The sequence below is a fragment of the Sciurus vulgaris genome (assembly GCF_902686455.1).
Source record: "Sciurus vulgaris genome assembly, chromosome: 11".
NCBI lineage: Eukaryota > Metazoa > Chordata > Mammalia > Rodentia > Sciuridae > Sciurus > Sciurus vulgaris.
The window spans coordinates 61,371,365-61,399,161 of record NC_136472.1 but is presented as its reverse complement, the minus strand read 5'-3'; the positions used below and the strand labels follow the sequence as shown (position 1 = coordinate 61,399,161).

The following is a 27,797-nucleotide window of genomic DNA, read 5'->3' as shown; positions in this document are numbered from 1 at the left end:
TGAAGTACTCTGGAAATGGAACATCCAGTGATTTAAAAAATATTGTTAGTAGCATAGAGAAAAGCCTTGGAATTAAATCTTATTGTTTTTCTAAGCTTAGCCAATGTTTTATCATTCAGACCAGGGTTTCCCTTACGTATTTTGGGCAGAGGAGTAAGGGCTACTTTATATGAAGTCTTGATATCACAAGACTCAAGGAAAAGGGAATTTTTAAATTAAGCTAAAAAAATTATTCCAACAATGGAATTCTTAAGGGCGAGTCCCTCTTTGCTCCTCTACCCACTGACAATTCTGGGATCCTCTCTTCAGAGGGACAGAGGAAGAGCAGTAGCCACAAAAAGAACACGGCAGCAGTCAACTTGAAGACTTGGAGACTCAACATTCATCTCTTCACTCAATAAAAAACAAAAGCACATTCAGGTGGTTTTTACAGATCACAAGCCTTTCTTTGTTTGACGAATGCCTACATTATGACAAACTCAGGTGGTTGTTCACTATAACAGTGACACAAGAAGGCATGATCCTATATGGGATGAAAAGAGGCCCAAACTATGGACCTTACTCTTAAGATGAAAAATTACTAATAAGCATACTTTCCAAAGAAGTCCCCAGAGTGCAAGATCTCCTCAGAAGTCTTTTAAGGTCCCAGAATCATCCAGACTTTGAGCTTTTCAAAGGCAAGAGTGGGTGGATATTCCAACTGTACTAATGGGTCCTTTAGGGAAATTGTTTACAACTTTAACAGACAGCAACTTTTAAGGCCAAGGACTACTGAAACTACTTCTGGCTTAAGCTGCTTTGTTTTCTTAAAATTCTATTATCCTTATTAGGGTCTTCAGCAAATTAAAGGAAAAGTGAATAGATTTAAGTTTATAAACTTAAATCTAATTTCTAATTTCTAATTTCAATTATATACCCAATTCATGACTAGCTCAGACTAAACTAATAAAATCCATTTATCATCAAATGAGGCTTTTAATGACATCTAATATTGTCAGTACATGTGCTGATTTAGCTTCTGGTCTATGACAATATTACTAGTAGCAGAGATTCAAATGGTAACACTGTGGGAGATGGCTGAATAACTAAGGATCAGACTATCTTAGTTTAGGGTGGCACTCATCATTGTAACTGTTACCAGTAAGTTTATTTTGCTTTGCCTTTAGACCACTATATTAAGATGGTTTTGCCTATGATAGTAGGAAACCCAACTTGAATTTTCTTAATGAAGGGCATTTACTTCTTAAGTAACAACAAAGGCAAGGCAAGGCAACTTCTTGGCTTTGCTTTCTTATGTGTTGGCTTTACCCACAGGCTGGTAGCTAGGGAGCTGCACTATTCCAGCTCCCACACACATAGGATATTTATCTCTTCCTTAGAAGTAAAGAAAGACCTTTTGAAAGCCACCCAAAATTGTCCTATCTTTTTACTGGCCTGTATCAGGCACATGCTATTTCTGAGGCTAGAGCAATACAACACCTTAATAGGCTTACATCCAGGTTCCTAAACAAGTTTTTTTGTAAGGGCAATGGCATACACTCATCAGTTAATCAAACAGGGATTATAAGCCAAGAATGGATCATGTAATTAATTTCTGGGTCCTAAACATCATTAAAAAGTTAAATAGGATATAAAATTTGAAATTACATTCCACAATGTAAGGTCTAAGTTTTATTAAACTTTAGTGTATACACACACACGCTTGGGTCACGATGTCATTTCTTTTTGTGTACTGGGGTAAAAAAAGTTTGAAAACTACTGTCTCAAGGGTCTCATGCTCTACTGAGTTAGCTGGGCCTAATCAAACATTTTAGTTTCCCCTTCAATGTTTTCTAAATTTCAAAGTATGTCTACCTTCCAAAAAAGTCTCTCTTTCCTTCCACCAAGTAAGTATGCATGATGGGGCAATTTATAAATTTTATCTTTTGGCTAATAGAAAGTGTTAGGATAAAAGACTGATTGAAAAAGCTTATCTTTTTAAAAATTTTTTTTAGATGTTGATAGACCTTTATTTTATTCATTTACTTATATGTGGTGCTGAGAATTGAACCCAGTGCCTCACACCTGCTAGGGAAGCACTCTACCACTGAGCCACAATCCCAGCCCTGAAAAAGCTTATCTTTTAAAAAGTTATATTTCAAATAACTGAGCACATATCACCCTAATATTCAGTTGTTTAAATATTGATCTTATTGATAAACACTTTATTCATTTGAGTTCAATTCCTTTCATTTACTAAGTGAAGAAATTAAGACCTGGAGAGGGAAATGAACTTATTATCTATGGCATTAATTGGAGAACACAAATCTCTTGATACCCGCTTGAGAATTCTTTCCATTGTACTCATTAACAGTGCAGTTATACCAACTTTAAAAAATGAAATAAACATAGATAAGTTCCAGAGGCACTTAGGTTTACATAGCTGATGGATTCTTTCATGATTGTATGTGAATCACATTTTGGGGAGTAAAACTGCATTAAGGCAACAGGAGAGATTATTAAAAAAAAATGTTGCCTTTGAAATCCATGATAGACAAAGACTTGCTAGTCACTGCCTTTTAGGACTAAGCATTATTAATGTTAATTTTTCACAATAAAGTATGGATTGTATTTTACCTTAATACTTTAAGATATAAAATTCACTGAGCACTTTTCATGATTAGGAACTTAAGTCTTACAAATGACCCAAAGAAGTCTTAACTACCAAGAGCTTATGATTGGTGTTCTTATACATGTGTGGTGATAAGCAAAATTTAACAAAAAACAATCCAATTACTTGAAATACAGGGAATAAAAGTGAGGGCCCTTTTGTGTTGGGTACATCAGAACTTTACTGTTTCATTCACAGGCAAGAAGGGTAATCGTCACTTGAAGTTGCCTCAAGAATATCATTTAGACCCAGATAGGTCTTTATTATTCAGTGAGTCTCATTTCTTCTTTAACAGTAGTTCTCTTTTGAGTGAAAGGTTTTCAGAGGCTTCCGGGCTAGCTCTAGACAGAGGCTCTAGTGTCAAAGTCTCAGGGATGCTGTCTGGCAGAAGAGTAACCAAAGGACTCTGTTAGGAGGCGAGAAAAGCAGGATGGCTGTGCTGCTTACTTTGCTTTTCACAGAAGAGAATGCCATTTTTGAAGGGCAGGTAATGTTAAACATAAATGAAAAGATGTTGTTTTTGTACTCTGTCATGGTAACGACTATACTAGGTTAATTTAGATGTTGCCGTCAGGAAGTAGACTTGCCCTATCATCCAGCAGGTAGGTACTAGACCCATCTTTAAGTGCTAAAAGGCTGTTCTCACTAGCTCACAACCCACAGGAAAGTCCTAAGAAGTTATAAATAGGTGGAGTTGGCACCAAAGTTGGGTAGCATCATCAATAAAGAGATCTAGTAACAGATGACAGGGTCCCAGTTGTGAAACTGGATTTAAGTGCAGGAATATAAACTCCCAGAGGAGGCTGTTAGGATAAAAGTGTTGAAACATAAGAGGTCTCATATTTTAAGAGGATGACACCCTGAACAAATATGATCTAATCAAGGACTCGGGCTCAGCAATCGATGAGTCTAGTGATCAGACTCCAGGTTTGAGCCAGACAGACATGGCACTGAACATACTTATCAATCTAGCGCATATTTAATTCTGGGGTTAGTACACAAAGAGTATGGCATGCATGAGCAATTAATGATATATCTTTCTGGAGAATTTACTTGATAGCAATTTAACCCGTATTCTTATATGAAAATAGGCAATCATACAATTTTTACACGAAAATGACATTCATGTCTATTAAAAATTAGATGGCTAATTTTGGATGATTTCAGAAGAAAACAGATTTTGAAAAAAGTCCGAATTCTGGTAGGGAGTTTTAGATTATACACATGTCACTGTTTGATGCTTTCAGAAGTTTGCAAGGCAAACTGGAAAAAATTTCACCTTTGGGAAAGACAAACTAAATTCCACTTACTGTGTGACCTTGGGTAAGTCCAAAATTACCTAAATCCTTAGGACTGTAAAGATTACTGATAACATACAAAGCCTCTACTAAGGTGCCTGACAGATATATAGGGAGGTATTCCTATTTCCCAAAGGGGGAGACAGGTTTCAATAAGCGCGATTAAATAAATAATGGCTCTCAACCACAGGAGCAACACAAAATATTTAACATTGAGATGGTGGCCTGTGTTGTATCATGTGACAGGGGAAAAGTAGTCCAGACAGCAAAGTCATTCAGGAGGCTTTTACAGTATTACAAGAATAAACTGATAAGGAGTTAAAGTTTAATCATCTTCAAGTGCTGAACAGAAAAGTCTCATTAATTTAGAATACAGTATATGGAATTTGCAATAATCTATTTGGAACTGGAAATAAAGTTATCTGAAAATGTTTTCCATACTTCTTTTCCTCTCCCTCAATAGTGCAGCTTGAATCACATAACTATGACATTCTTCAGTGACTTTTGAATAATGGCCACATGGAATTCTAGTTAACAAAATAACTGAAAACAAAAACAAAACGAAAACTAGAGTAGCACTGTGTACTGAAAAACAAATCAGAAAGCAAGATGGGGATGCAAGTTTTTTTGGACCTGATAGCATGCAACAGTGTGATATGTTCAGGGAGTGGCAAGAAGTTCCATGGGGCTGGAGAGTTGCAAGGCAGGCATGGCTAGAAAAATGGGTAGGGATGAGATATCCTGAAGAGATATGTTATTCTAAGGAATTGGAATTTATCTAGTGGATCATCATTTCCCAGTTAAGACCAGAGAAATCCTTGAAATTACAATGTAAAAACAATGCCAACAATGTTTATTTTTTTTTTGATTCTTTAGTTTTCTTAAGACCTAAGAAGTATAAAAAATCTTGAATAACTTTATTTAAAATCTCAAATACTAGAGATGAAGTAAATCATCTTTTATTTTCATGTTACATTTGGTTATCAAGGGACATGCAAAAAAGCTCCAATTTTAATGAGAACAGTGTTTTTGTGTCTTTTTATCACATATCCGTTTAATATTAGGTGTAATGTTGCTAAGTCGGATCCGCATGTGAGGTGCAGCATCAAGTCTTTTCCTGTATTTTGTTTTTGTCGCAGCATAATATGAAAACCCTGTTTCACACAGGTGCATTGTGGCGAAGGGAAGTAGTACACGAACTGCACGCCTTGCAATGCTTGGATATTCTTGAATTAGGCTACTCCAAAAATCATTTAGTGAAAGTTCACTGAAATTTTGTTTCACCTGAGAATCAGATGTTAAATCAATTAGGCTCTCATAGTCCCGTGCTACTAATGAAGCTGGTTTAACAGTTACTGTAAATGGATTTCTAACCCAAGCATTATTGTCATTTGTTACAGGAAAATATTTTAGAAGAGCAGAGCGCAAACCCCTTAAGTGCTGCACAATGGCACTGCAGATATCTTTATCAACTGTAGAATTAATTTCAGTCAAAAAGTCACTGAGTGTAGGAAAACAATCAAAGTTTTCTTCTTCTACAGATGAGGCCCAAAATTCTAATTTTCTTAATAATGATGACATTTTATCAAACACTGTAAAAACTGTCACATTTTTTCCTTGCATTGACAGATTAACCTCATTTAATTTAGTAAAAATATCTGCAAGATATGCAAGTCTTAGCAGCCAGGATGAATTTGTTAAACAATCAGATAGTCGAAAAGCAGAATCCATGAAAACCAGTAGTTCACGCCGAAGCTCAAAAAGTCTTACAAGAACTTTACCTCGGGAAAGCCACCTTACCTCAGTATTTAGAAGAAGTGCTGTGTGCTGAGCACCCATTTCTTCACATAAAATTTTTAGTAGTCTGGATTGATGAGGTCGAGCTTTAATATAATTGATGATTTGTACTGCTTGATCTAGCACATTTTTTAGAGATGTAGGCATTACTTTAACTGCTAGTGCATGTCGATATAATAGGCAGTGACTACTGGTGCTTTCAGGAGCCACATATTTTATCAAGGTGACAGCCTCAGCGATTTTCCCATCCACTGCCCTGGAAGCATCACTACAAACATCGACACATTTTTCCCATTCAATTTCATGTTTTTGCATAAAACTGTTGATGCAGTTGAATATTTCTTCACCAGTTGCATTACTTTGCAAAGATTCACATAAAAGTAGGTCTTCCTCAATAGACTTATTAAACCTATAACGAACAAACACAAGCAGCACAGCAAGTCCTGAAACATCAGCTGATTCATCTAGTTGTAGTGAAAACCCATCACAAATTTTCAGTCTACAAACAAGCTCTTCTTCAATATCAGCAGCCAGATCCTTAATTCGTCGAGCAACAGTACTGTTTGATAGTTGTACTGCATCTATTTTTTTACTATACTGTTCATCAAACATTCGCATCACTACATCTTTTGCACAAGGTTTGATAAGCAATTCTCCAATAGTATGAGCCTCTCCACTCAGAGCTATATGGTAACTTACATTGTAAGATGCCTCTGTAGCACTTTCATTATCTGTATTGACAATTTTGGGTGCTGGGGGTTTATTATTTTCAGGTGAGTCAAGATGCTGCTTGAAAAAGCTTATGTCTTTGTCTTTATATGCGGCATGTTTAGTTTCCAAATGTCTTCGAAGCTTACTAGGGGCTAAAGAGCTATTTGATAAAATTTTTTTACATAATACACACTGAGCATGAGGTGCATCTCTATTTCCAAAGTAAGTAAATCCAAAAGACAAATAACTTTCATCATATTTTCTTCTTTTTGGTTTCTTACTAAATGTTATTTTGTTGGAATTAGACATAAATTTGACCCTGGAAAGCTCACCTTCTGATTTTTTAGAAACCGAAGGCTGCAACTGTTCATCTTCACTTTGTAATATTCCAACCTTTTGATCATTTGATTCAGATACAATTTGATAACAAAAAGACTCTACTTCTTGTTTAAGATTTCCTTGTTTCAGCAAAAGATCCATGGGCAATGAATTTGTGGTACAAAACATGGTTAATTTAGAATAAACATTGAGTATCACAAATATGTTGAAATTATAAGACAGGATACAAAGAAGGCAAGAGATGATACAGAGTAACACATCAGTTAATTTGTAAATGCTGCCTATGCATCAGTGCGCAGATGGAACATCACACGTTCGATTATCAGGTGATCTCTCATGCGACTTCCTGGTGCTCTCAGGTATGGCACACCTTTCTTAAAAGGTAGATTATCACATAAAAATAAAAGCTATAGAAATGAGTTTAGTAATCTTAAACTTATATTTAAATAAACTTACATTAAAATAAACTATAAAAAATTATTGCCAGTAGCAATCTTTTTATCAAAACACTTGGAAGAATATTAACATTCTTTAAAACAACCCTGAGGATCACTGAACTAAAACATAATAGAGATAATAAGATTATTTCTAAGGTTGATGAACACTTTGGAAAGGGCTGCATAGTAAATATTTTTGGTTTTGCAGGCCACAGTCTTTGTTGCACCTATTCAACTCTAGTTGTAGCATGTCTGTGGCCATAAACAATAGACAAAAGAATGGGCGTGGATGTGTTCCAATAAAACTTTATGTGCAAAAACAGAGAGCATGGGCCATAATTCACCAATCCCATCTCATGGTATATAGTATCTTGGAATCTCTTTTAGTTTTATTAATGGCCTTAGATATACTAAGTTTTGATACTATTATACATCAAAGTCTCACTTCAAGGCTGGCAAATTTTCTCATGAGCTATATTGAAAACATACACTGTTGAAAGCATTGTAAGATACAGAATTCTGTAACCTACATACAATGTGATAACAATGAACTATAGACCAAAAGTTAGGTATTATTTATCTGGACTTAAAAATTACATATATGTTTACATTATCCAAATTAAGACTCATTGAAAGTAATGTATATTTTTACTGATTACTCTGCATTCCATTATGCTATAGTTAAAGACCTAATTAGGAACTAAAGAAAATGTAAACTCTCATTTTAATAGGTTTCTTCTCATGTAATAAAAAGCATAATTAAAAGAGTAAAGCAAACTTAAGAATCTCTAATAAATACTATTTTTTAAATGCAAATTTTAAGTTAAACTTTGTAACTTAAAACATAGAAAATGTGTCTATACACATGTAGCTACTTTTGATTTAAACTTTCTAATCTTGGCCATGAAATAAGCTTTATATTCTCATGTAAGATCTTGAATCAAAATGATTCTATTTACAGCTAAAGGGGTAAGATACCTGAAATGAGGAGTACTCCCTTCTGCAATCACTCTCCACTTGGAAGCTTGAAATGTAGACTCTTCAAAAGAATAAAATTAAGGGATGGGGTGGAAAGGGAAGTAACCAAAAGCCTAAAATGAGAAAAATTAAAATTAGACACTGCAACAAGCAGAATTAACTACAAACTTCTAAGATGACCTGCGGGGGCGCCTGGCATATAGAACTCATGCCAAGGGAGTGTGCCTGGCGGGTAACAGCCCATGCCAGAGGTTGGAAACTTCCTCTGGAAGATGTTGGCAAGGACTCGTCGTAAGTTGGGCTCTGCTAAGGCTTTCCCTGGAAGACGCTGGCAAGGACTCGTCGTAAGTTGAGTAAAGCCGGAGCCCCTTCTTCAAAATATTGACTTTTTCCCTTTCTTGTTTTTCTAATGGAAACTCACCTTGCTACAGTGAGTGATTATGCTCAATAAAGCTTCTCAGTTGAGGGATGGTAGGAACACAAACAATTCACAGGAGTCAAATCATTTCCAACAAAATAAGTTCTATTGATTACACTAAACACTAATTTTCCTATGGGGAACGGTGGACATTCTGAAGCAACATGTCTTGTGATATTTTTGTTAGCTTTTACAAGACTTCCAATTATCTAGTTACCCGTAAGTGATTTTCTCTAGTCTCTATGATTTAAATACCTGTTACATTTAGTTCCCTCTATAAAGTAATAACCTTTCAATAGAAGTACACTATATTTAGTTCTAATAGAAAAGCCTTAGTTCTTTTAAAGATAGAGATTTTGTTTTAAAGTTAATGGCCTAGCTCTTAATAGTATTGTGTGATTTACTATAGCTTAGGCATGTGATTAGGGTCATAGTAGAAGGTTACTGGAGGTCATGGTTTATCACAGTAACAGGAGACTGGGTAAAGGTTAAATTTTAAAGAAAAATGTGCGTTCTGTAGGTTTCGGGTCAAGAAGAGCCCATTGTGGAGAAATGTTAAGTGAGATAGATATGCCAGATGGCGCCAGTTAGCTGACTTTACAACCTAACTTCTGTTATCTATTGAAACTTCTAAAGAAGTGCTTTCTTTATGTTTGATCACAAGATATTTTGGGTGGTGGGAGCAAGGGTATATAAGCTGTAAAGGAGTTCAATAAAGTTGTCAGCATTCCAACACTGACCCGAGTCCGTGTGGTTTGCTGTCCATCGCCGACGCTGCGCCGCCTAATCTATTGGGGGCTTTTACATTTCAGGCCATTAGGGACCCTTGGACTCTGCTGCTAGGGCTGGTCCCCGGCAATGACCATTCATCAAAATAAATTTTAGTCCTAGGCAGTACAAATGGTTCTTCATTGCAATACTGCTCTCATACTGAGACAGAAGATGCATAGCATCTAGCAAAGTACAAATGCAAATATTTTCATCCTCTTTAATTCTGTGGGATTTCACTGCTTTGAAATGCTTCCTCACCCCACTGACTTCAAAGACATCAAAAACAAAACAAAACTAGGAAGACTGAACCTAATTTTAAAAGCAAAGTCCCACCTTAATGTCTCTAAAATGAAGCACTGAAACATGGAATTATACATGGAAGTGTTATATGAAATATGCCTTAGGCTACAGTTTTGTCCCCTCAACAACCAATCTCCCAAGGCAATTAAGATTTATTGATTAATCATTATTTACTATATGCAAGTAACTGTGCTCAAATCCTAATACAGATTAATTTATGTAATCCTCAAACAAGAGCCAGGGACTATTAACTCCATCTTAGAAACAGAGAGAAGTATCTGCTAAGTTAACACATTTAAGTGAAGCACCAAAAACAGAGTTGCAAAAGTTTGACAGTATAGCCCACATGCCTAGTGTGTTCCCGAGGATTCTAATTCCCCAAGCACCCCTCCACCCAGGAAAAAAAAAAAAAAAAATGCCAGGAGTTGGGCAATAACTGCCAGGAAGTCAACAATCTCAAAGTGGCAGCAGCACATAACCCTATTTCTTATTGGGAGTATGAGAGCAGATCGTTCTTTCACAGTTTCAGTCAGGATTTAGCAGAAGAGCCTTCGTGGAGCAGCTGGGTTATGTAGAAGTAGGCTCCCTCTCCTTGCTATCAGAGGACACAGAAGAGCACGAAGCTTCGTTTCCATAACGGAGGGCCTCATCCCCAGCTCTTCAGAGGCGCTTTCCCCAATCTCTTGAGGACAAAGAATCTCTACTCCCTTGAGGAAGGTTTCATTTCACTCCCTGAAGAGGTGGGGAAACAACTCATCTCTCTCTTCCGCGGACTAAACTGACAGGTAACGCAGCCGGTTGCCTCCGCCCGCGGGCGGGTCCAGCTGTGAACACCACCCTCGGGCTGGAGGGCCGGGTCGGAGTGCAGGCCAATCACAAAGGCTAGGCTCGAAAGGGTGAGGGCAGCTCTGCCGGCACCTAAGTGCTTTTCTACACGGTCACCTCGACGTGCCGCCGGGCCTGCCACCCTCGGCGCCTCCCTGTCACAGGTGCGCGCAGCCCGCACACCACCCCATCTGGGGGCGTGCTTCCTGTTGCTGCCCACCCTCGCCGCAGGGCTCCTGTCGCGTCCCTGGCGGTCGCCTACGCTAACGACCACATGAACTCGTCTCAGCACCCAACGCCTCCTTTCTACTTCCGCTCCATCTGTGATGGAGAGAACGGCCTCGGCCGCGGCTGGGCTGCACTGCAGCGCCGCGGTCCCCAGCTGTGCCTGCGACCGCCATTTTAGACAGCGCAAGGCAGCGGCCATTTCAGAGCGCGCCGCTCAGCCGCGGTGGCGCCTCTGCTCCTCACCTTCACCGAGGCCTGAACGGGGTCAAGAGCCAGTCGTCGCGGACTGGAGGGAGGAGGGAGGGGGAGGGGGCGAAAAACAAAACAAGAGGAAAGAAGGATGCGGGGCCGGGTGATGCTCTCAGCTCAGGGATACCGCCTATGCCACCTCCATAGAGATCCGATTCGCTGCTGGCGCGGTCCTGGTCTGAAGATAAATTTAGCACTCTGGAGCAGCCGAACCCCACCGTCTCCAGGAGTGACTCCGCCGCCGCCCAATCAGCGGCAGAGCTTCTCCCCGTCACCAATCCGCGCTGAGCAGCGGGGCGGGACTAACGGAAAGGACCAGGCTCGGTTGCGTCGTTACCCAGCCAACGCTGGGATGGTGAGATAGCGGTGCGGCCGGGCGTGAAGCGATTGTTCTCAAACTTCCCTGGACCGTCGTCGGCTCGAGCTCTAGTTTAGAATGCAGATTCTAGGGTGCTGCCAGTTGGAGTTGATGGGACTGTCGGACTGGAGCAAAGTCCGGGAATCTGCATTTTCATTGGCTCTGGCGCTCCACTGGATTGGGGGCGATCTGTGTGGATCCGCTGCGTTCCCGAGGGCGCGCAGGGCCTCGAGCCTCGGCTGCTGCGCCTTCTCCACTTCTTTGTACCCCCCAGGCCCAGGACGTGCTGCCGCCGCCTCTTTCCCAGAGCTTCCCGCAGGAATCCGGGAAGAAACTGGCCCGCTCCCTCCCGGCCCGACACCCAACGTTGGCGGGTCTGGCTCTGGCACTGCCGAGACAGCCTGGATGGCGGGGAGGCCCCGCTGGGCTCAGGGGCTTCCTGGGAGACTGGCCAAAAGTCACTGCCTTTCCTCATCTCCCACTTGGCGGCCTACCCGCCCTGGAATTCACATTTTGCGGACTGCCCTTCCGTTTTCAAAAACAGCATCGCCAAAGGCTACAGGCTGAGCTTCCATTTTCTGTGAAATTCGTGGAGCCCTGGAGTCTTTCTCAAATTGGCCCCTAGAAACAGATATGCTTCTGGGGTGGGTGTGGATTGGTAAAGTACAGGTAGTGTTGACTCTGGGTCCCGTTGTTCGCAGTATTTTATCCTTTTGAGGCTCCATGGAAATGACTAAGTGAAAATTGGATCACAATTTTAAACACTACCAATGCGACAGACTATTCCCAACTTGGGGTCAAAAGCTAGGGCAGCTTCTGTTTTTTCTTAATATACTTCTTTGATCTGTGATAGAGCATTTTAGGTGTTGAAAGGGGCCTGACCCTAAACACAATTTTCAGAACTGCATAGATTATCTCCTAGGATTGACATTTAGTTCCAAATGTTTTAAAACCCTTTCAACATGTTCATCTTGCTGTATAGTAGACGGTCCATCTGTTGTCACTGTTATTTAAAAATTCCTATTAAATAAATTCCATTTTAATTTTAACCACAAAGATGGAAATCATTTTTGAGATTCTAATTTTGCTATTGCAGGACTTACCTAGCTTCAGAACAATATTAGAATGCTATATTTTTGTTTTATATTCAAATAAGTCCTTTACATATTTGCTCCCAATCTAATCTTTAGACATTTGGTTTATGTCTTCATGAATTGGGAAACAACAAAACAAACTGGTAGGGAAAATAGCGTTTAATAAATTCAATCAGTGGGACTGCGGATAGAGCTCTGTGGTAGAGTACTTTTCTAGCACATGTGATATGATGAGTCAGTTCCCAGTACCACCAAAAACAAAACAAGTGAGCCAGGCACCACCTGTCCAAATGGTAAAGTTAAATAAGTTCAACCAAAGTAAAATGTAGGACTTCACTAAAATCTGAAAAGTCTGATAATTAAGGTTCTTCATTATCTAAAGACTTTTTCTATCATTGCTTTGTAAAATTATAAAATGTTGGTTGATAAGACATAAAATATGCACAGTATAGAACTCAGATCACTAATGATTATAGTTAGCATTTATTGAACACTTTAGATGAGCCAGGAGCCATTTTATACACTTTTTAATGTATTAACTTATTTATTCTTCATAATAAACCTAAGGTCAGACTTTTTTTTTTTTTTTTTTTTACAGGTAAGGACAATGAGCATAGAGAGGTGAATAACTTGTCAAAGTTCCCAAAGCTAAGTGGTGGCAGAGATTATTAAGGGCATTGTTGGTTGTGGGAACCACAAGCCATGTGCTCTCCACAAATTTAATGTACAGAGGGCAGAAAATCATTGTGAATAAGATTATAGTTATATATTGGGTGAACAGGTAGAACCTCACTGTAATAAAGGAACTTGGTTCGTTAACCTGGATTAGTGACAAATTTCAACTTATATTCCAAATTTGTAGCCTTGGTTGTTGTAGGATATCTGAGATGGCAATTCTGTTTACCTTGGTTAGTTGCCTTAGTTTCTACTGTAGTTAGGCTCTCCAGAAGCAGGTGATGAAACAGGGAGCCAAGGAGCCAGTTTTGTGCATGATAGTGTCCCACCCCAGGCCTTTATACCTCTCCTTTGTTCTCTCCCTTGTAGAGGTGGACTGCCCTGGGGAGGGTGAGACTGCTGCTGAGCAGGTGCTTAAAGAGTTGGCCACTGGAGGACATCTGCTGGTCACATTACCTGCTCCCAAGCAGGGTAGCAAGTCCTTTCTTGAAGAAAGTTTGGAGTGGCACATCTCCATGTCTGCCACAATTTGTAATCTTTAATATAAAGATGGGAGATTCGTACAGTTTTGTGATTCCGTGAATGTTGTATTATTGTAGTGATGTGTGCTTCATCAGCTTTAAAATGTATGAAACATTTGCGAGAATTTCGTGATTGCATGTATAAGATTAGCTTGTTGGTATTAGGTTTGCTAAAGTTACATAAATGCTTATGGATTTCACTGGCTAGATGTTTGTAATTGTAGTTTAAAATGTCTAAGAAAATTTGATTAGTTGAGTATGCAAATCATAATAAATATTTTAAGGAGTGTTTAGTCTGGTTAGCTTATGAATTAGCAAAGCATAAGTGAAAGTGGCCATATTTTTATGGAAAGATTATGAGATTTGTAAACAGACTAGTAGCATTTATAAATTAAGCTTAAAGGCTTAAGAAATACAATTATAACATTTTGCTATTCATAAGCAAACTAATCATGTCAAATATCAGGGTTTTTCTTTCATGGCTTTTATTCACTCACAGGACTTTGATTATTTCCTCCATGTTCAGTGATTCTTGTAATTATCACTCAAACCCTGATTTCTCACTTGAATTTCAGTTCTTAATTTTCAAGTCTGTAGATGTTCTATTTGAACATATATCAATAGCCTAGATTCAACATGTTAATTCTCTCCTAGTATTTGTGGTTAATGACCCAATGGCCTTATTTTTGTTAAAAATTTTATTATCCTTTTAGTATCCCATACTTGACTCATCTGTATTCTGTACATACAGACATCAAATTATTACCTTCTGCTAATGTTTTTAATGTTCATCCTTCCCTCCCCCACTCTTATCTATTGCCTAGACCAGACTGAAGAAATTTCCTTCTAGAATGATCACCGTAGTCTTGTTATCTTCTAGTCTCTTTCCATTTAACCAGTTTTGCATATCAGCCTTCCATATTTTAGAAACTTGAGTGACACACTAATTCTTCTATGTTATGTCAATGAATTATAAAATTTTAGAGCCTAAGAAAATATAGAATATAAGATGTTTTAGTTAGCTTTTTGTGGCTGTGACCAAAAGACCTCACAAGAAGAACTTGAGGAAAAGTTTATTGTGGTTCACAGTTTCAGAGGTTCAGTTTATGGTTGATTGACTCCATTGCTCTGGGCCCAAGGTAAGAGAGAACATCCTGGTTGATGGGCCTGGTGGAGGAAAGCAGCTAAGGCCAAGACAACCAGGAAGCCAGAGAGAGAGCTCTGCTTACCAGGGACAAGACATGAATCCCAAAGGCACATCCCCCTACTTCCTTTAGGCACACCCTTCCTGTCTACAGTTACCACACAGTTAATCCATATCAGTGGATTAATCCACAATTAGGCTATAACTCATAACCTAATTACTTTACCTCTGAACTTCTTGCATTGTCTTACACATGAGTTTTGGGAAACACCTCATATCTAAGTCATAACAATATAATTCAATCCCCATTTTCCTTAGTTTTATGGAAGAATGAATCAGTTATCACAAGACATTGATAATTGGTGACAATGCTGGAATTGCTCTCTAGGTATATATAGAACATGTCTTTGAATTCCTTTTTATCTCCCTTTGTACTGGATGTTAACTTGTTCACTAAGTAGAACACTAAATATTGATCAGTAAATTATCCATCTTTGACTCCCATTAATGAATTCCTTTTTAAAAAGATAGAAATTAAAATTTAAACAATCATAAGCAAAAAAGTTAATTTCCAAGTTCACATGTAAAAGTCCGTTAATAGAGACATGGGTGGATCCATTGACTCAAATGGTGTCTCTTTGGTTATTTTAGAAACTTCGGTTTAGAAACTATCAGTCTCTTGACAGACCCTCTATCCATGGCAGTGTGATGACCTGTGGTATCCCAAAACTTACAAGAAGAAAGAACATTCTCCCCAGCAGAATTGGGAGAAAGATTTCTGGAAAGGACTTTAACCCATTTTGGGTGTTATGATTCTGTGAACTAAACACACTGTCCAGGGAAGGAGTACTCTGAGCAGCCAACCTGGGACACACATCTCCTTCAGATTTGAGGAAATGAATTTATTCTGATCCACTGCCAGAATCTCATAGAATGAATGAGGGAGGAGTGCTTAAAAAGGAATTTTGGAAAAGTGGAAGGTAAGCACTAAGTTTTCTTTTCTTGCCCTAATATCTGAATAGCCACCAAAAAGTCTCCATTGTTTTTGGTTCGACCTTCTCTCTCTGGTTCTACTATCATCAATTTAATCCTAGTATCAATCTCTTAACCAATCTTTTGGCTACCAGCCAATCTGTTATCCAATTTATCCTATACACAGATAAGCATTTTAAAGTACAGAGATTAAAGTCATTGCCTTATTCAAAGTTATCCCCTTTGTTGGGTGATTAACTTCTTGGCTTGGTATTCGAGTTTCTCAAAAACTGGTTAAAATTTTTTGTTTTTCAGTTTTACAGGACCAAATGCAGTAGGTGGGAAGGGAAGCGGGGACAGGACTGTTTAGAATGCCCCTCTCTTCAGCTAGTCACGTGATATGGAGGTTGGCTTAAAGGTGCGAGCTTGGGGTATTCATTTTGTTGTTTTGTTTTTAATTTTTAATTATATCCCAGCAATACAAGCATAGATTCTAGCAGTAGTACTTGAAAGGATCGTATACAACAAGAAAAAAAATGCATTGGCTCCTTTTTCAGATGCAATCCTTTTTTAAAAAGTTTTATTTTTTCATTTTATGTGGTACTGAGGATCGAACCCAGGGCCTCACATGTGCTACGTAAGTGCCCTACCTCTGAGCTACAGCCCCAGCCCTCTGATGGAATCCTTTGTAACATTTTATTTCATTTATTTTGTATTTACCACCATATTTCTCAATATGTGTATAACTGTTCACACATGACCCACGATCATTCTGACCCCAAATCTATTTGACCGAAAATCTGTAAAGACCTCAGTTCACTGGCTCAATCCTTCAGTGATCCAGTCTCAAATCCTGAGAAAAGAATCTGATTTTCCCAAGTTGTTTCAAGCCATGGATCACTGGCTCAACTTTGAGTGGGCTGGTCCTAAGTCAAGTCTCTACTCTCAACTGCTGTCTGGGTTGGAACAAGGTGGAAGGAACTCTAGGCTGATTAATCATTTGATATCTGATTGTAGCTAACCTAACAGATTGAAACATTTAATTTAACTATAGCTCCCTACTAGCAGATCTTATTGTTTGAGGCAAGAAACCTAGAGACTAGAAACCCAGGCAAGAAACCTAGAAGACCGTACAGCCAACGTTCATAAACCTAGTTTTTAGAACAAATATACCTTCAGGGCAATATAGAAGTTGAAAGTTCTGAAGTGGAGGCTGTATTTGTGCCCTTCTGTTATTTCCACTGGCTGATGTTGGTTTCTCTGAACAGTTCTAGCAGAGGTCCCAGTGTTGGGTGCCTGAATTCTGAGGGTGATGAAAGACAGGGAGCAAGGCATCCACCTTGCTGGTTCAGATCATGGCAGAATCAGCAGCGGTGATGAGCTTCCTGATTCCCCAGCTGCACAAGCACAGTGCTCCGGTTGGGCTGGTTCTGTAATGGTGTTCTGGAAATTGTTCCTGAACTCCTGACCTCAGCCCTGTTGTGCCAGATCGTCCAGTGCTTTTATAAACTCGTAATTCCTCCTAGTAAATACCCTTCTCACTAATTTGCGAGAGTCAAATCTGTTATATATACCATTGAATCCTGACTAATAAACCTTTTAAAAGTGTTCTTTAAGTATGTGTTTAGCACTTAATTCAAGGTGGCAGTGAAAAACTTTTTTTCCATCAATTAAAATTATAGGCAGGTCCCTAAGCAGTGCCAATACTTTGAAACATTTTGGCAATATATTTCACATTTTTCTGTAGTGTCTATTCTCTTATCTTTTGCATTTTTTTCTGAACCAGACACATTCTTTGGAGATATTTTAGAAAGCTTAAATTTTTTTAATTTTTAAATTTTTTGTTGTTGTGATGGATACAATACCTTTATTTTATTTATTTATATGTGGTGTTGAGGCTTGAACCCAGGGCCTTACATTTGGCTAGGCAATCTCTCTACCACTGAACTATAACCCCAGCCCTTAAATATTTTATTCCTAAAATTGATCCCTGGTTCCTCACCAACAGCACAATCCGTGAATTATTTGGGTTTGGATTTAGTCTATCTGATAATTTCATTGAATTGTACCTGCATAAGTGCAAGACACAAGCACATATGACAGACTTAGCTAGACTCTACTTAGCTAGACTTGGCTATGTTTACTGTGATGCATAGTAAGCATAGGTCCTGGAGGAAGACTTGTTGCAAATCATACCTTCACCACCTGCTATTGTACAATCTTGGGCATCTTTATTTCCTCACCAGAAAAATGGTTTTAAAAACAATCACATAAATAGTTGCTGGGTTTAAATGAAATAATACATGTGAAGCTCTTAGTATAGGGCCTGGCATGTAAAAAACATACAATAACTGTTAGACTAATACTGTTATTGTCCATTTTCCTAAACTGTATTTCAAGGAGGGGTAAATTTATGTTTCTCAACCTGTGTAATAGATTGAGTATGGTGACCTTAACTTGTTCTATAATTACTAATTATCCCAGTGATATTTCAGTGTCTTTTTATGGGAAATGATTTGGGCACATACCCAACTGTCTACAGTTGAATGCAGCTCTGTCTGTGGTTTAAGAAAAGGAGGACCATATATAAGCAGCAAAAGCTGAAGGAAGGAGCATTTCATGCAGAAAAAGGCAATGGCAGACATTGAAGAGTAACATCTGATATAATCCTCTTTAATAAAAGCTTGTCACTTTATCACTGTCAGTCATGACACACTTCACAAATAAGTTTCACATACTCTTTTTCTAGATGCTGCAGCTAAGAATTATTGGTCTAGAAATTACTGGGCCCCAAAATGAGAGGCTTGAATATAGCAAATCAGATATTTTTTCACATCTTGTGGGAGGAATAGGAAATATCTTTGTATGAGGACTCCGATTTCATACATTGCTAACAATTATCTGGAACTTCGCAGAGCACTTCCATAATCTCTCTCTCTTATTTGAACCTCAAGACAACCTCTCTAGTTAAACAGGGAGGAATTCTTATTGTTATTTCCTTATTGAGGAATCTGAGATTTAGAGGAGTTGAAGGAGTTACTTGTGATCACACGCAGTTATTAGATGAGACAGGATTTGGACCAGTTTTCCTGATTCAGATTAGTGTCTTTCATGCCTCCTTTTCTTAGGAAAGTTTTCAGGATTGGGACAGTTTTAAGAGTGCTCCTGCCAAATGATATAATCACAGCTGTCACTTGGAAAAACATTATGTTCTTCTAGGGTCATCCTCTTATAGAAGGTGAAAACTAATCTTATTCTCCTGACTTTCTTAGGAAGGTTGATGTTCAACTTTTAAAAGCCATCCCTTTACAAAGAATGCCAGACACAGGCAATTTTTAAAGCCAAAGTGAAGGTTTCCAAGTCATTTAAACACTCAATTACTTGGGGGAGAGACTGAAATGCCAGGGGATGGGGTTATTTATAGTACTGTGCTGAGAGCCAGTGTATATATTTATTTTTACAAGAGTGGAATCCTGGCTCTGCATCATTTCCTGACTTGTTTGAGAATTTGGGCAAGTCATTTATTATGTCTGCATTTTTTGGAATTATAGCCTTGCCTCAAAGATGTGCTCTGTGAATAAATGAACTTCTGTTTGTAAATCTTGTTTAAATTTCTCTGAAGAAAGGTCTATCAGTGTTGGCAGTTGTAAAGAATAAGGATGCTGACAATAAGGAGTGTAATAACAGCAGCTCCTTGAATATATGCAGTACACTGCTCTGAGAAAATTTGAGTGCTTTCCATGTAGCATGTATTCTCTTAAAAAAAGCATAAAAATAAACATTTCATGAGAAACCATTCTTATTATAATTTTTAAAGGGCAGAATTAAGAAAAAAGTGTCTTTTTTATCCCTTCCAATTTAATTCCCCTCGCTAACCAAAGCTAATTACAACTAATAGTTTTTTTTTATATCCAGACATATATGTACAGATACAAATATATATCATTGATATAAGTAGTTTATAAATTACTTCAGCAACACATTTTGACATCATCAATTTGACTTGAAGAAATTTTCATGCCAGCATGAACAGATGCATTGTTTTCCATTGATTTATTTGATCATTCCCTTATGGGAAAAGTTGAGGTTGTTTCTAATCTTTTAGCACTAGAAACAATGCTACAATAAACATCCTGTGCATCTTTATACACTTATTTATGTACTTCCTTGGGTTAGATTTCTAATGTGGAATCAATGGCTTGATTAAGGCTTAAAGGTGTGTATTAAATTGTACCCTCCCAAAGCCTGTACCAATTTACAGTTCCATAAATGGCACACAAGAGTACCTATCTTCCATGCCTGTGCTAATATTGTTTTGTATATTATTTGTCTTTCTAAATTTTGCAAGTTGATAGGTGAAAAACTGATTTTAAAGTGTATTTTCTTGATTACTGAGGTTGAAATTTTTTTACGTTTTTAAAAAATTTATTTATTTATTTTATTTTATTTTATTTTTTTATTGTAAACAAATGGGATACATGTTGTTTCTCTGTTTGTACATGGCATAAAGGCATACCATTTGTGTAATCATAAATTTACATAGGGTAATGTTGTTTGATTCATTCTGTTATTTTTTTCCTTCCCCCCACCCCTCCCACCCCTCTTTTTCCTCTATACAGTCCTTCCTTCCTCCATTCTTGCCCCCCTCCCTAACCCTAACTCTAACCCTAACACTAACCCTTCCCTCCCCCCTTTATGTGTCCTCATCCACTTATTAGCGATATCATTCGACCTTTGGTTTTTTGAGATTGGCTTATCTCACTTAGCATGATATTGTCCAATTTCATCCATTTGCCTCCAAATGCCATAATTTTATCATTCTTTATGGCTGAGTAATATTCCATTGTATATATATATACCACAGTTTCTTTATCCACTCATCAATTGAAGGGCATCTAGGTTGGTTCCATAGTCTGGCTATTGTGAATCGAGCAGCTGTGAACATTGATGTGGCTGTATCTCTGTAGTATGCTGATTTTAAGTCCTTTGGGTATAGGCCAAGGAGTGGGATAGCTGGGTCAAATGGTGGTTCCATTCCAAGTTTTCTAATGAATCTCCACATTGCTTTCCAGAGTGGCTGCACTAATTTGCAGCCCCACCAGCAATGTATGAGTGTACCTTTTTCCACACATCCTCGCAAACACCTGTTGTTGCTTGTATTCTTGATAATCGCCATTCTAATTGGGGTGAGCTGGAATCTTAGGGTGGTTTTGATTTGCATTTCTCTTATTATTAGAGATGTTGAACATTTTTCCATATGTTTGTTGATTGCTTGTAGATCTTCTTCTGTGAAGTGTCTATTCATTTTCTTAGCCCATTTGTTGATTGGATTATTTGCATTCTGGATGTAGAGTTTTTTGAGTTCTTTATAGATTCTGGAGATTAGTGCTCTATCTGAAGTATGATTGGCAAAGATATTCTCCCACTCTGTAGGCTCTTTCTTCGCATTGCTGATAGTTTCCTTCGCTGAGAGAAAGCTTTTTAGTTTGAATCTATCCCAGTTATTGATTCTTGCTTTTATTTCTTGTGCTATGGGAGTCCTGTTAAGGAAGTCTGGTCTAAGCCGACATGTTGAAGATCTGGACCTACTTTTTCTTCTTTAATTTGCAGGGTCTCTGGTCTGATTCCGAGGTCCTTAATCCATTTTGAGTTTAGTTTCGTGCATGGTGAGAGATATGGGTTTAGTTTCATTCTGTTGCATATGGATTTCCAATTCTCCCAGCACCATTTGTTGAAGAGGCTATCTTTTCTCCATTGCATATTTTTGGCCCCTTTGTCTAGTATGAGAAAATTGTATTTATTTGGGTTTGTGTCCATGTCCTCTATTCTGTACCATTGATCTACCTTTCTATTTTGGTACCAAAACCATGCCGTTTTTGTTACTATTGCTTTGTAGTAGAGTTGAAGATCTGGTATTGCGATACCCCCTGTTTCACTCTTCCTGCTAAGGATTGCTTTAGCTATTCTGGGTTTCTTATTCTTCCAGATGAATTTCATAATTGCTTGCTCTATTTCTGTAAGGTACATGATTGGGATTTTAATTGGAATTGCATTGAATTTGTATAGCACTTTAGGTAGTATGGCCATTTTGACAATATTAATTCTTCCTGTCCAAGAACATGGGAGATCTTTCCATCTTCTAAGGTGTTCTTTAATTTCTTTCTTTAGTGTTGTATAGTTCTCATTGTAGAGGTCTTTCACCTCTTTTGTGAGATTGATTCCCAAGTATTTTATTTTTTTCGATGCTATTGTGAATGGGGTAGTTTTCCTACTTTCTCTTTCTGAAGATTCATCACTTATGTATAAAAATGCGTTGGATTTATGAGCATTGATCTTGTAACCTGCTACTTTACTGAATTCACTTATGAGTTCTAAGAGTTTTCTGGTGGAATTTCCAGGTTCCTCTAAATATATAATCATGTCATCAGCGAACAGGGATAGTTTGAGTTCCTCTTTTCCAGTTCATATCCCTTTAATTTCTTTGGTTTGTCTAATTGCTCTGGCCAGAGTCTCAAGAACGATGTTGAATAGAAGTGGTGAAAGAGGGCATCCCTGCCTTGTTCCAGTTTTTAGGGGGAATGCTTTCAGTTTTTCACCATTTAGAATGATATTAGCCATGGGCTTAGCATAAATGGCCTTTACAGTGTTAAGAAATGTTCCCACTATCCCTATTTTTTCTAGTGTTTTGAGCATGAAGGGGTGCTGTATTTTATCAAATGCTTTTTCTGCATCTATTGAAATAATCATGTGATTCTTGACTTTAAGTTTATTGATATGGTGAATTACGTTTATTGATTTCCTGATGTTGAACCAACCTTGCATCCCTGGGATGAAACCCACTTGATCATGGTGCACTATCTTTTTAATATGTTTTTGTATGCGATTTGCTAAAATTTTGTTGAGAATTTTTGCATCGTATTCATTAAGGATATTGGTCTGAAATTTTCTTTCCTTGATAAGTCTCTGTCTGGTTTAGGTATCAGTGTGATATTGGCTTCGTAGAATGAGTTTGGGAGGGTTCCCTCCTCTTCTATTTTATGGAATACTTTGAGAAGTATTGGAATGAGCTCTTCTTTAAAGGTTTTGTAGAACTCGGCTGAGAACCCATCTGGTCCCGGACTTTTCTTTGTTGGTAGGCTTTTGATGACCTCTTCTATTTCATTACTTGAAATTGGTCCATTTAAATTGTGTATGTCCTCCTCGTTCAGTTTAGGCAATTCATATGTCTCTAGAAACCTGTTGATGTCTTTGAAATTTTCTATTTTGTTGGAGTATAGATTTTCAAAATAGCTTCTAATTATGTTTTGTATTTCAATCCTGTCTGTAGTGATATTTCCTTGTTCATTCCGAATTTTAGTGATTTGGGTTTTCTCTCGTCTTCTCTTTGTTAGTGTGGCTGAAGGTTTATCTATTTTGTTTATTTTTTCAAAGAACCAACTGTTTATTTTGTCAATTTTTTGTATTGTTTCTTTTGTTTCAATTTCATTGATTTCAGCTCTGAGTTTAACTATTTCCTGTCTTCTATTACTTTTGGTGCTGGTCTGTTCTTCTTTTTCTAGGGCTTTGAGCTGTAGTGTTAGGTCGTTTATTTGTTGAGTTTTACTTCTTTTATTAAATGCGCTCCATGAAATAAATTTCCCTCTAAGTACTGCTTTCATAGTGTCCCAGAGATTTTGATATGATGTTTCTTTGTTCTCATTTACCTCTAAGAATTTTTTAATTTCCTTCCTAATATCTTCTGTTATCCATTCATCATATAAGAGCATATAGTTTAATCTCCAGATTTTGGAATAGTTTCTGTGTTTTACTCTTTCATTTATTTCTAACTTTAATCCATTATGATCTGATAGAATACATGGTAGTGTCTCTATCCTCTTGTATTTGCTAACATTAGCTTTGTGGCATAATATATGGTCTATTTTAGAGAAGGATCCATGTGCTGCTGAGAAGAAAGTGTATTCGCTCTTGGTTGGATGGTATATTCTATAAATGTCCGTTAAGTCTAAATTATTGATTGTGTTATTGAGATCTGTGGTTTCTTTGTTCAATTTTTGTTTGGAGGATCTGTCCAGAGATCCTCATCCTCTGGTGAGAGAGGTGTGTTAAAATCACCTAGTATTATTGTGTTGTGGTCTATTTTGTTTCTGAAATTGAGAAGGATTTGTTTGACATACATGGATGAGCCACTGTTTGGGGCATAGATGTTTATGATTGTTATATCTTGCTGATTTATGCTTCCCTTAAGCAGTATGAAATGTCCTTCTTTATCCCTTCTGACTAACTTTGGCTTGAAGTCCACATTATCTGAAATGAGGATGGATACTCCAGCTTTTTTGCTGAGTCCATGTGCATGGTATGTTTTTCCCCATCCTTTCACCTTTAGTCTATGGGTATCTTTTTCTATGAGGTGAGTCTCTTGCAGGCAACATATTGTTGGATCTTTCTTTTTAATCCAATCTGCCAGTCTATGTCTTTTGATTGATGAATTCAGGCCATTAACATTCAGGGTTATTATTGAGATATGATTTAGTTTCCCGGTTGTTTGGTTCATTTTTAAAATTTTATTTATTTATTTATTTGACACGACTTGGTTCCTCCTTTATTTGACAATTCCTTTAGGATAATTCCTCCCTTTGCTGATTTGCTTCTTTGTTTTTCATCTCTTCCTCATGGAATTATTTGCTGAGAATGTTCTGTAATGCTGGCTTTCTTTTTGTAAATTCTTTTAGCTTTTGTTTATCATGGAAGGATTTTATTTCATCGTCAAATTTGAAGGTAAGTTTTGCTGGGTATAAGATTCTTGGTTGGCATCCGTTTTCTTTCAGGGCTTGAAAAATGTTGTTCCAGGCCCTTCTAGCTTTTAGGGTCTGGATTGAAAAATCTGCTGATATCCGTATTGGTTTCCCCCTGAATGTAATTTGGTTCTTTTCTCTCACAGCCTTTAAAATTCTGTCTTTATTTTGTATGTTAAGTATTTTCATTATAATATGCCTTGGTGTGCGTCTGTTGTAATTTTGTGTATTTGGAGTCCTATAAGCCTCTTGAACTTGATTTTCCATTTCATTCTTCAGATTTGGGGAATTTTCTGATATTATTTCGTTGAATAGATTGTTCATTCCTTTGGTTTTTTTCTCTAAGCCTTCCTCAATCCCAATAATTCTTCAATTTGGCCTTTTCATGATATCCCATAATTCTTGTAGATTCTGTTCATGATTTCTTACCATCTTCTCTGTTTGTTCAACTTTGTTTTCAAGGTTAAACATTTTGTCTTCAATGTCTGAGGTTCTGTCTTCCAGGTGTTCTATCCTATTGGATATGCTTTCTATGGAGTTCTTAATTTGGTTTATTGTTTCCTTCATGTCAAGGATTTCTGTTTGTTTTTTTTTCAATATCTCTAATTCTTTATTGAAATGATCTTTTGCTTCCTGTATTTGCTCTTTTAACTGTCGATTGGTGTGATCATTCAATGCCTGCATTTGCTCTTTCATCTCATCGTTTGCTTCTCTGATCATTTTAATTATGTACATTCTGAACTCCTTTTCTGTCATTTCTTCTGCCATGCTGTCATTGGGTTTTATTGATGTAACATCTAGATTTGATTGGGGCATATTCTTCCCTTGTTTTCTCATGTTGTTCAGGTATCAGTGGACTGCTGAGATATTGCAGATTTCCTCTATTGACTTATAATGTCCCTGAAGATTTCTATATATATCCCCTCTTAGCCTTCAGTAGGCTGAAGTCTTGGAGGAAGTTGATAGTGCGGTGCTCCACAAGGAAGCTGTCTCTCTAGGGGTGGTGGCCTTCAGGTGGTGTATATTCCCTACTAGTGGGCAGAGGTGTCTCCACTTGTTGACCAATGGTCATCCAAAGGGTAACTAGGCTGCGGGCTGCGGGAAGGCCTGTTTGGGCCTGTGTCTCTGGTTTTACCGTCCTTGTGGGAAAACCTCACCCAGCAGGGAAGACTCACCTGGTGGGGAGGTCTCGCTGGTCGGTTCCCCTCCTAAAGGTTCCCCTCAATCTACAACTACTGCCTGGGCTGGGCTGCCTTCCTCTGCAACGTTCCCAGGGGCCCGGCCCTACCTCCTGGGCCTGGGAGCCTCACCCTTCGCAGATGAATCTCCTTAGGCTGCCTCTCCTCAGATAATCTGCCCACAGTCCTGGAACCTTTGCTCCGCCCTAAGCGTGTCTCTGCGCGGCTCTTCCACCAAGAAGACTCCTAGGTCCCGGGACCATGCTCTGCACCTAATTGCCTGACTACGCGGCCCCTTCTCTGAGTAGCCACCTGGAGCCCTGTACAATCGCTCCGAGTCCCAGAGACCCGCAGCACGCCTCTTCCTCCAGACAGCCGCCCGGTGTTCTGGTGCGGTCACTAGGAGTCCAAGCAACTCACTGCGAGCCTCCTCCTCCTGCCAACCGCCTGTAGCCCTGGGCAGTCACTCCAAGTCCAAGTGACCCGCCCTGTTCCTCCTCCTCCTCCAGGTAGCCCCCCGGGTGTTCAGGAGTGGTCACTGTGAGTCACTCTGAGTCGCTCTGAGTCCACGTGACCCGTTGCACGCCTCCTCCGGGCAGCCGCCCGGAGCTCTGGTGCGGCCACTGGAGACCAAGCGACCCACTGCGCTCCTCCTCCAGGCAGCCCCCCTGTGTTCAGGAGCGGTCGCTTTAAGTCCAAACAACTCACCACTCGCCTCCTCCTCTGTGCAGCCGCCTGGAGCTCCAACGCAGTCACTGCGAGTCCAAGCGACCCGCCACGCTCCTCCTCCTCCTCCTCCTCCGGGCAGGCCCTGGTATTCAGGAAAGGTCGCTTTGAGTCCAAATAGCTCGCCACGCAGCTCCTCCTCCGGCAACCGCCCGTAGCTCTGGTGTAGTCACTCCGAATCCAAGCAGCTACGCTTCTCCTCCTCCTCCTCAGGGCAGGGCCTGGTGTTCAGGAATGGTCACTCTGAGTCCACACAGCTCTCCTCGCAGCCCCTCCTCTGGGCCACCGCCCGGAGCCCCAGTGGTTGCTCCGAGTCCCAGCGCTGTGCTGAGCGGCCTCCTCTCTGACGCTCCCAGTTGTCCGAGTTCACTGCTCCAGCAAGGGGAGGGGCGTCTCGCCGGCAGCTCTACTTCACAAAGTTCCCTGCGTTCCGGGACGACCGCCCCATCCGGGACGCCTCCCCAATGGGAGAGACTCACCCGGCTGCTTTGAGTTGGTCCCAAGTCTCTCAATTCCTCCTCTTTTGAATCCTGAGTCCTGGAGCAACATGAAATGCAGCCACCCTCTAGGCCGCCATCTTGAAAACCTCAATTATTTATTTTTAAATATTTTACAGACTGCGTTTTGATTCATTTTACACAAATGGGGTACATCATTTCATTTCTATGGTTGTACACAATGTAGATTCACTCCATTTGTGTAATCATACATGTACTTAGGGTAATGCTGTCTGTCTCATTCCACCATTTTTCATACCCCCTCATTTCCTTCTACATAATCTAAAGTTCCTCCATTCTTCTCTCACTCCCCACCCCCCCATCCCCATTATATATCATTCTCCACTTATCAGGGAAAACATTTGGCCTTTGGTTTTTTGGGATTGGCTTATTTCACTTAGCATGATATTCTCCAATTCCATCCATTTATTTGCAATTGCCATAATATTATTATTCTTTATGGCTGAATAATATTCCAATATATATATATACCACAGCTTCTTTATCCATTCATCTGTTGAAGGGCATCTAGGTTGGTTCCACAATCTAGCTATTATGAGCTGAGCTGCTATAAACATTGATGTGGCTGTGTTACTGTAGTATACTGATTTTATATCCTTTGGGTATAAACCGAGAAGTGGGATAACTGGGTCAAAAGGTGGTTCCATTTCAAGTTTTCTGAGGATTCTCCACATTGCTTTCCAGAGTGGCTGTACCAATTTGCAACTCCGTCAGCAATGTAAAAGTGTGCCTTTTTCCCCACATCCACACCAACATCTATAATTGTTTGTGTTCTTGATAGTAGCCATTCTAATTGGAGTAAGAGAAAATCTTAGAGT

General features: G+C 39.0%; 1 protein-coding gene across 5 annotated transcripts; it reads right to left on the bottom strand.

The window, feature by feature from the left end:
* Positions 1–898: 898 nt before the first annotated feature.
* ZBED5 (zinc finger BED-type containing 5) lies at positions 899–16,187 on the bottom strand. Of its 5 annotated transcripts, none has more exons than XM_079102690.1 (3): positions 9,492–16,187; positions 8,211–8,390; positions 899–7,169 (listed from the first exon to the last, which is right to left on the bottom strand). In XM_079102690.1, exon 3 carries the CDS (start codon positions 6,961–6,963, stop codon positions 4,960–4,962), a length of 2,004 nt encoding a protein of 667 aa, XP_078958816.1. In that variant the 5' UTR covers positions 6,964–7,169; positions 8,211–8,390; positions 9,492–16,187; the 3' UTR covers positions 899–4,959. The 5 variants fall into 5 exon arrangements, with proteins under 5 accessions (XP_078958816.1, XP_078958819.1, XP_078958815.1 ...); XM_079102693.1 differs by having other exon boundaries at positions 899–7,202; positions 8,211–8,323; positions 10,996–16,187; XM_079102689.1 differs by having other exon boundaries at positions 8,211–8,323; positions 10,996–16,187.
* Positions 16,188–27,797: the final 11,610 nt, after the last annotated feature.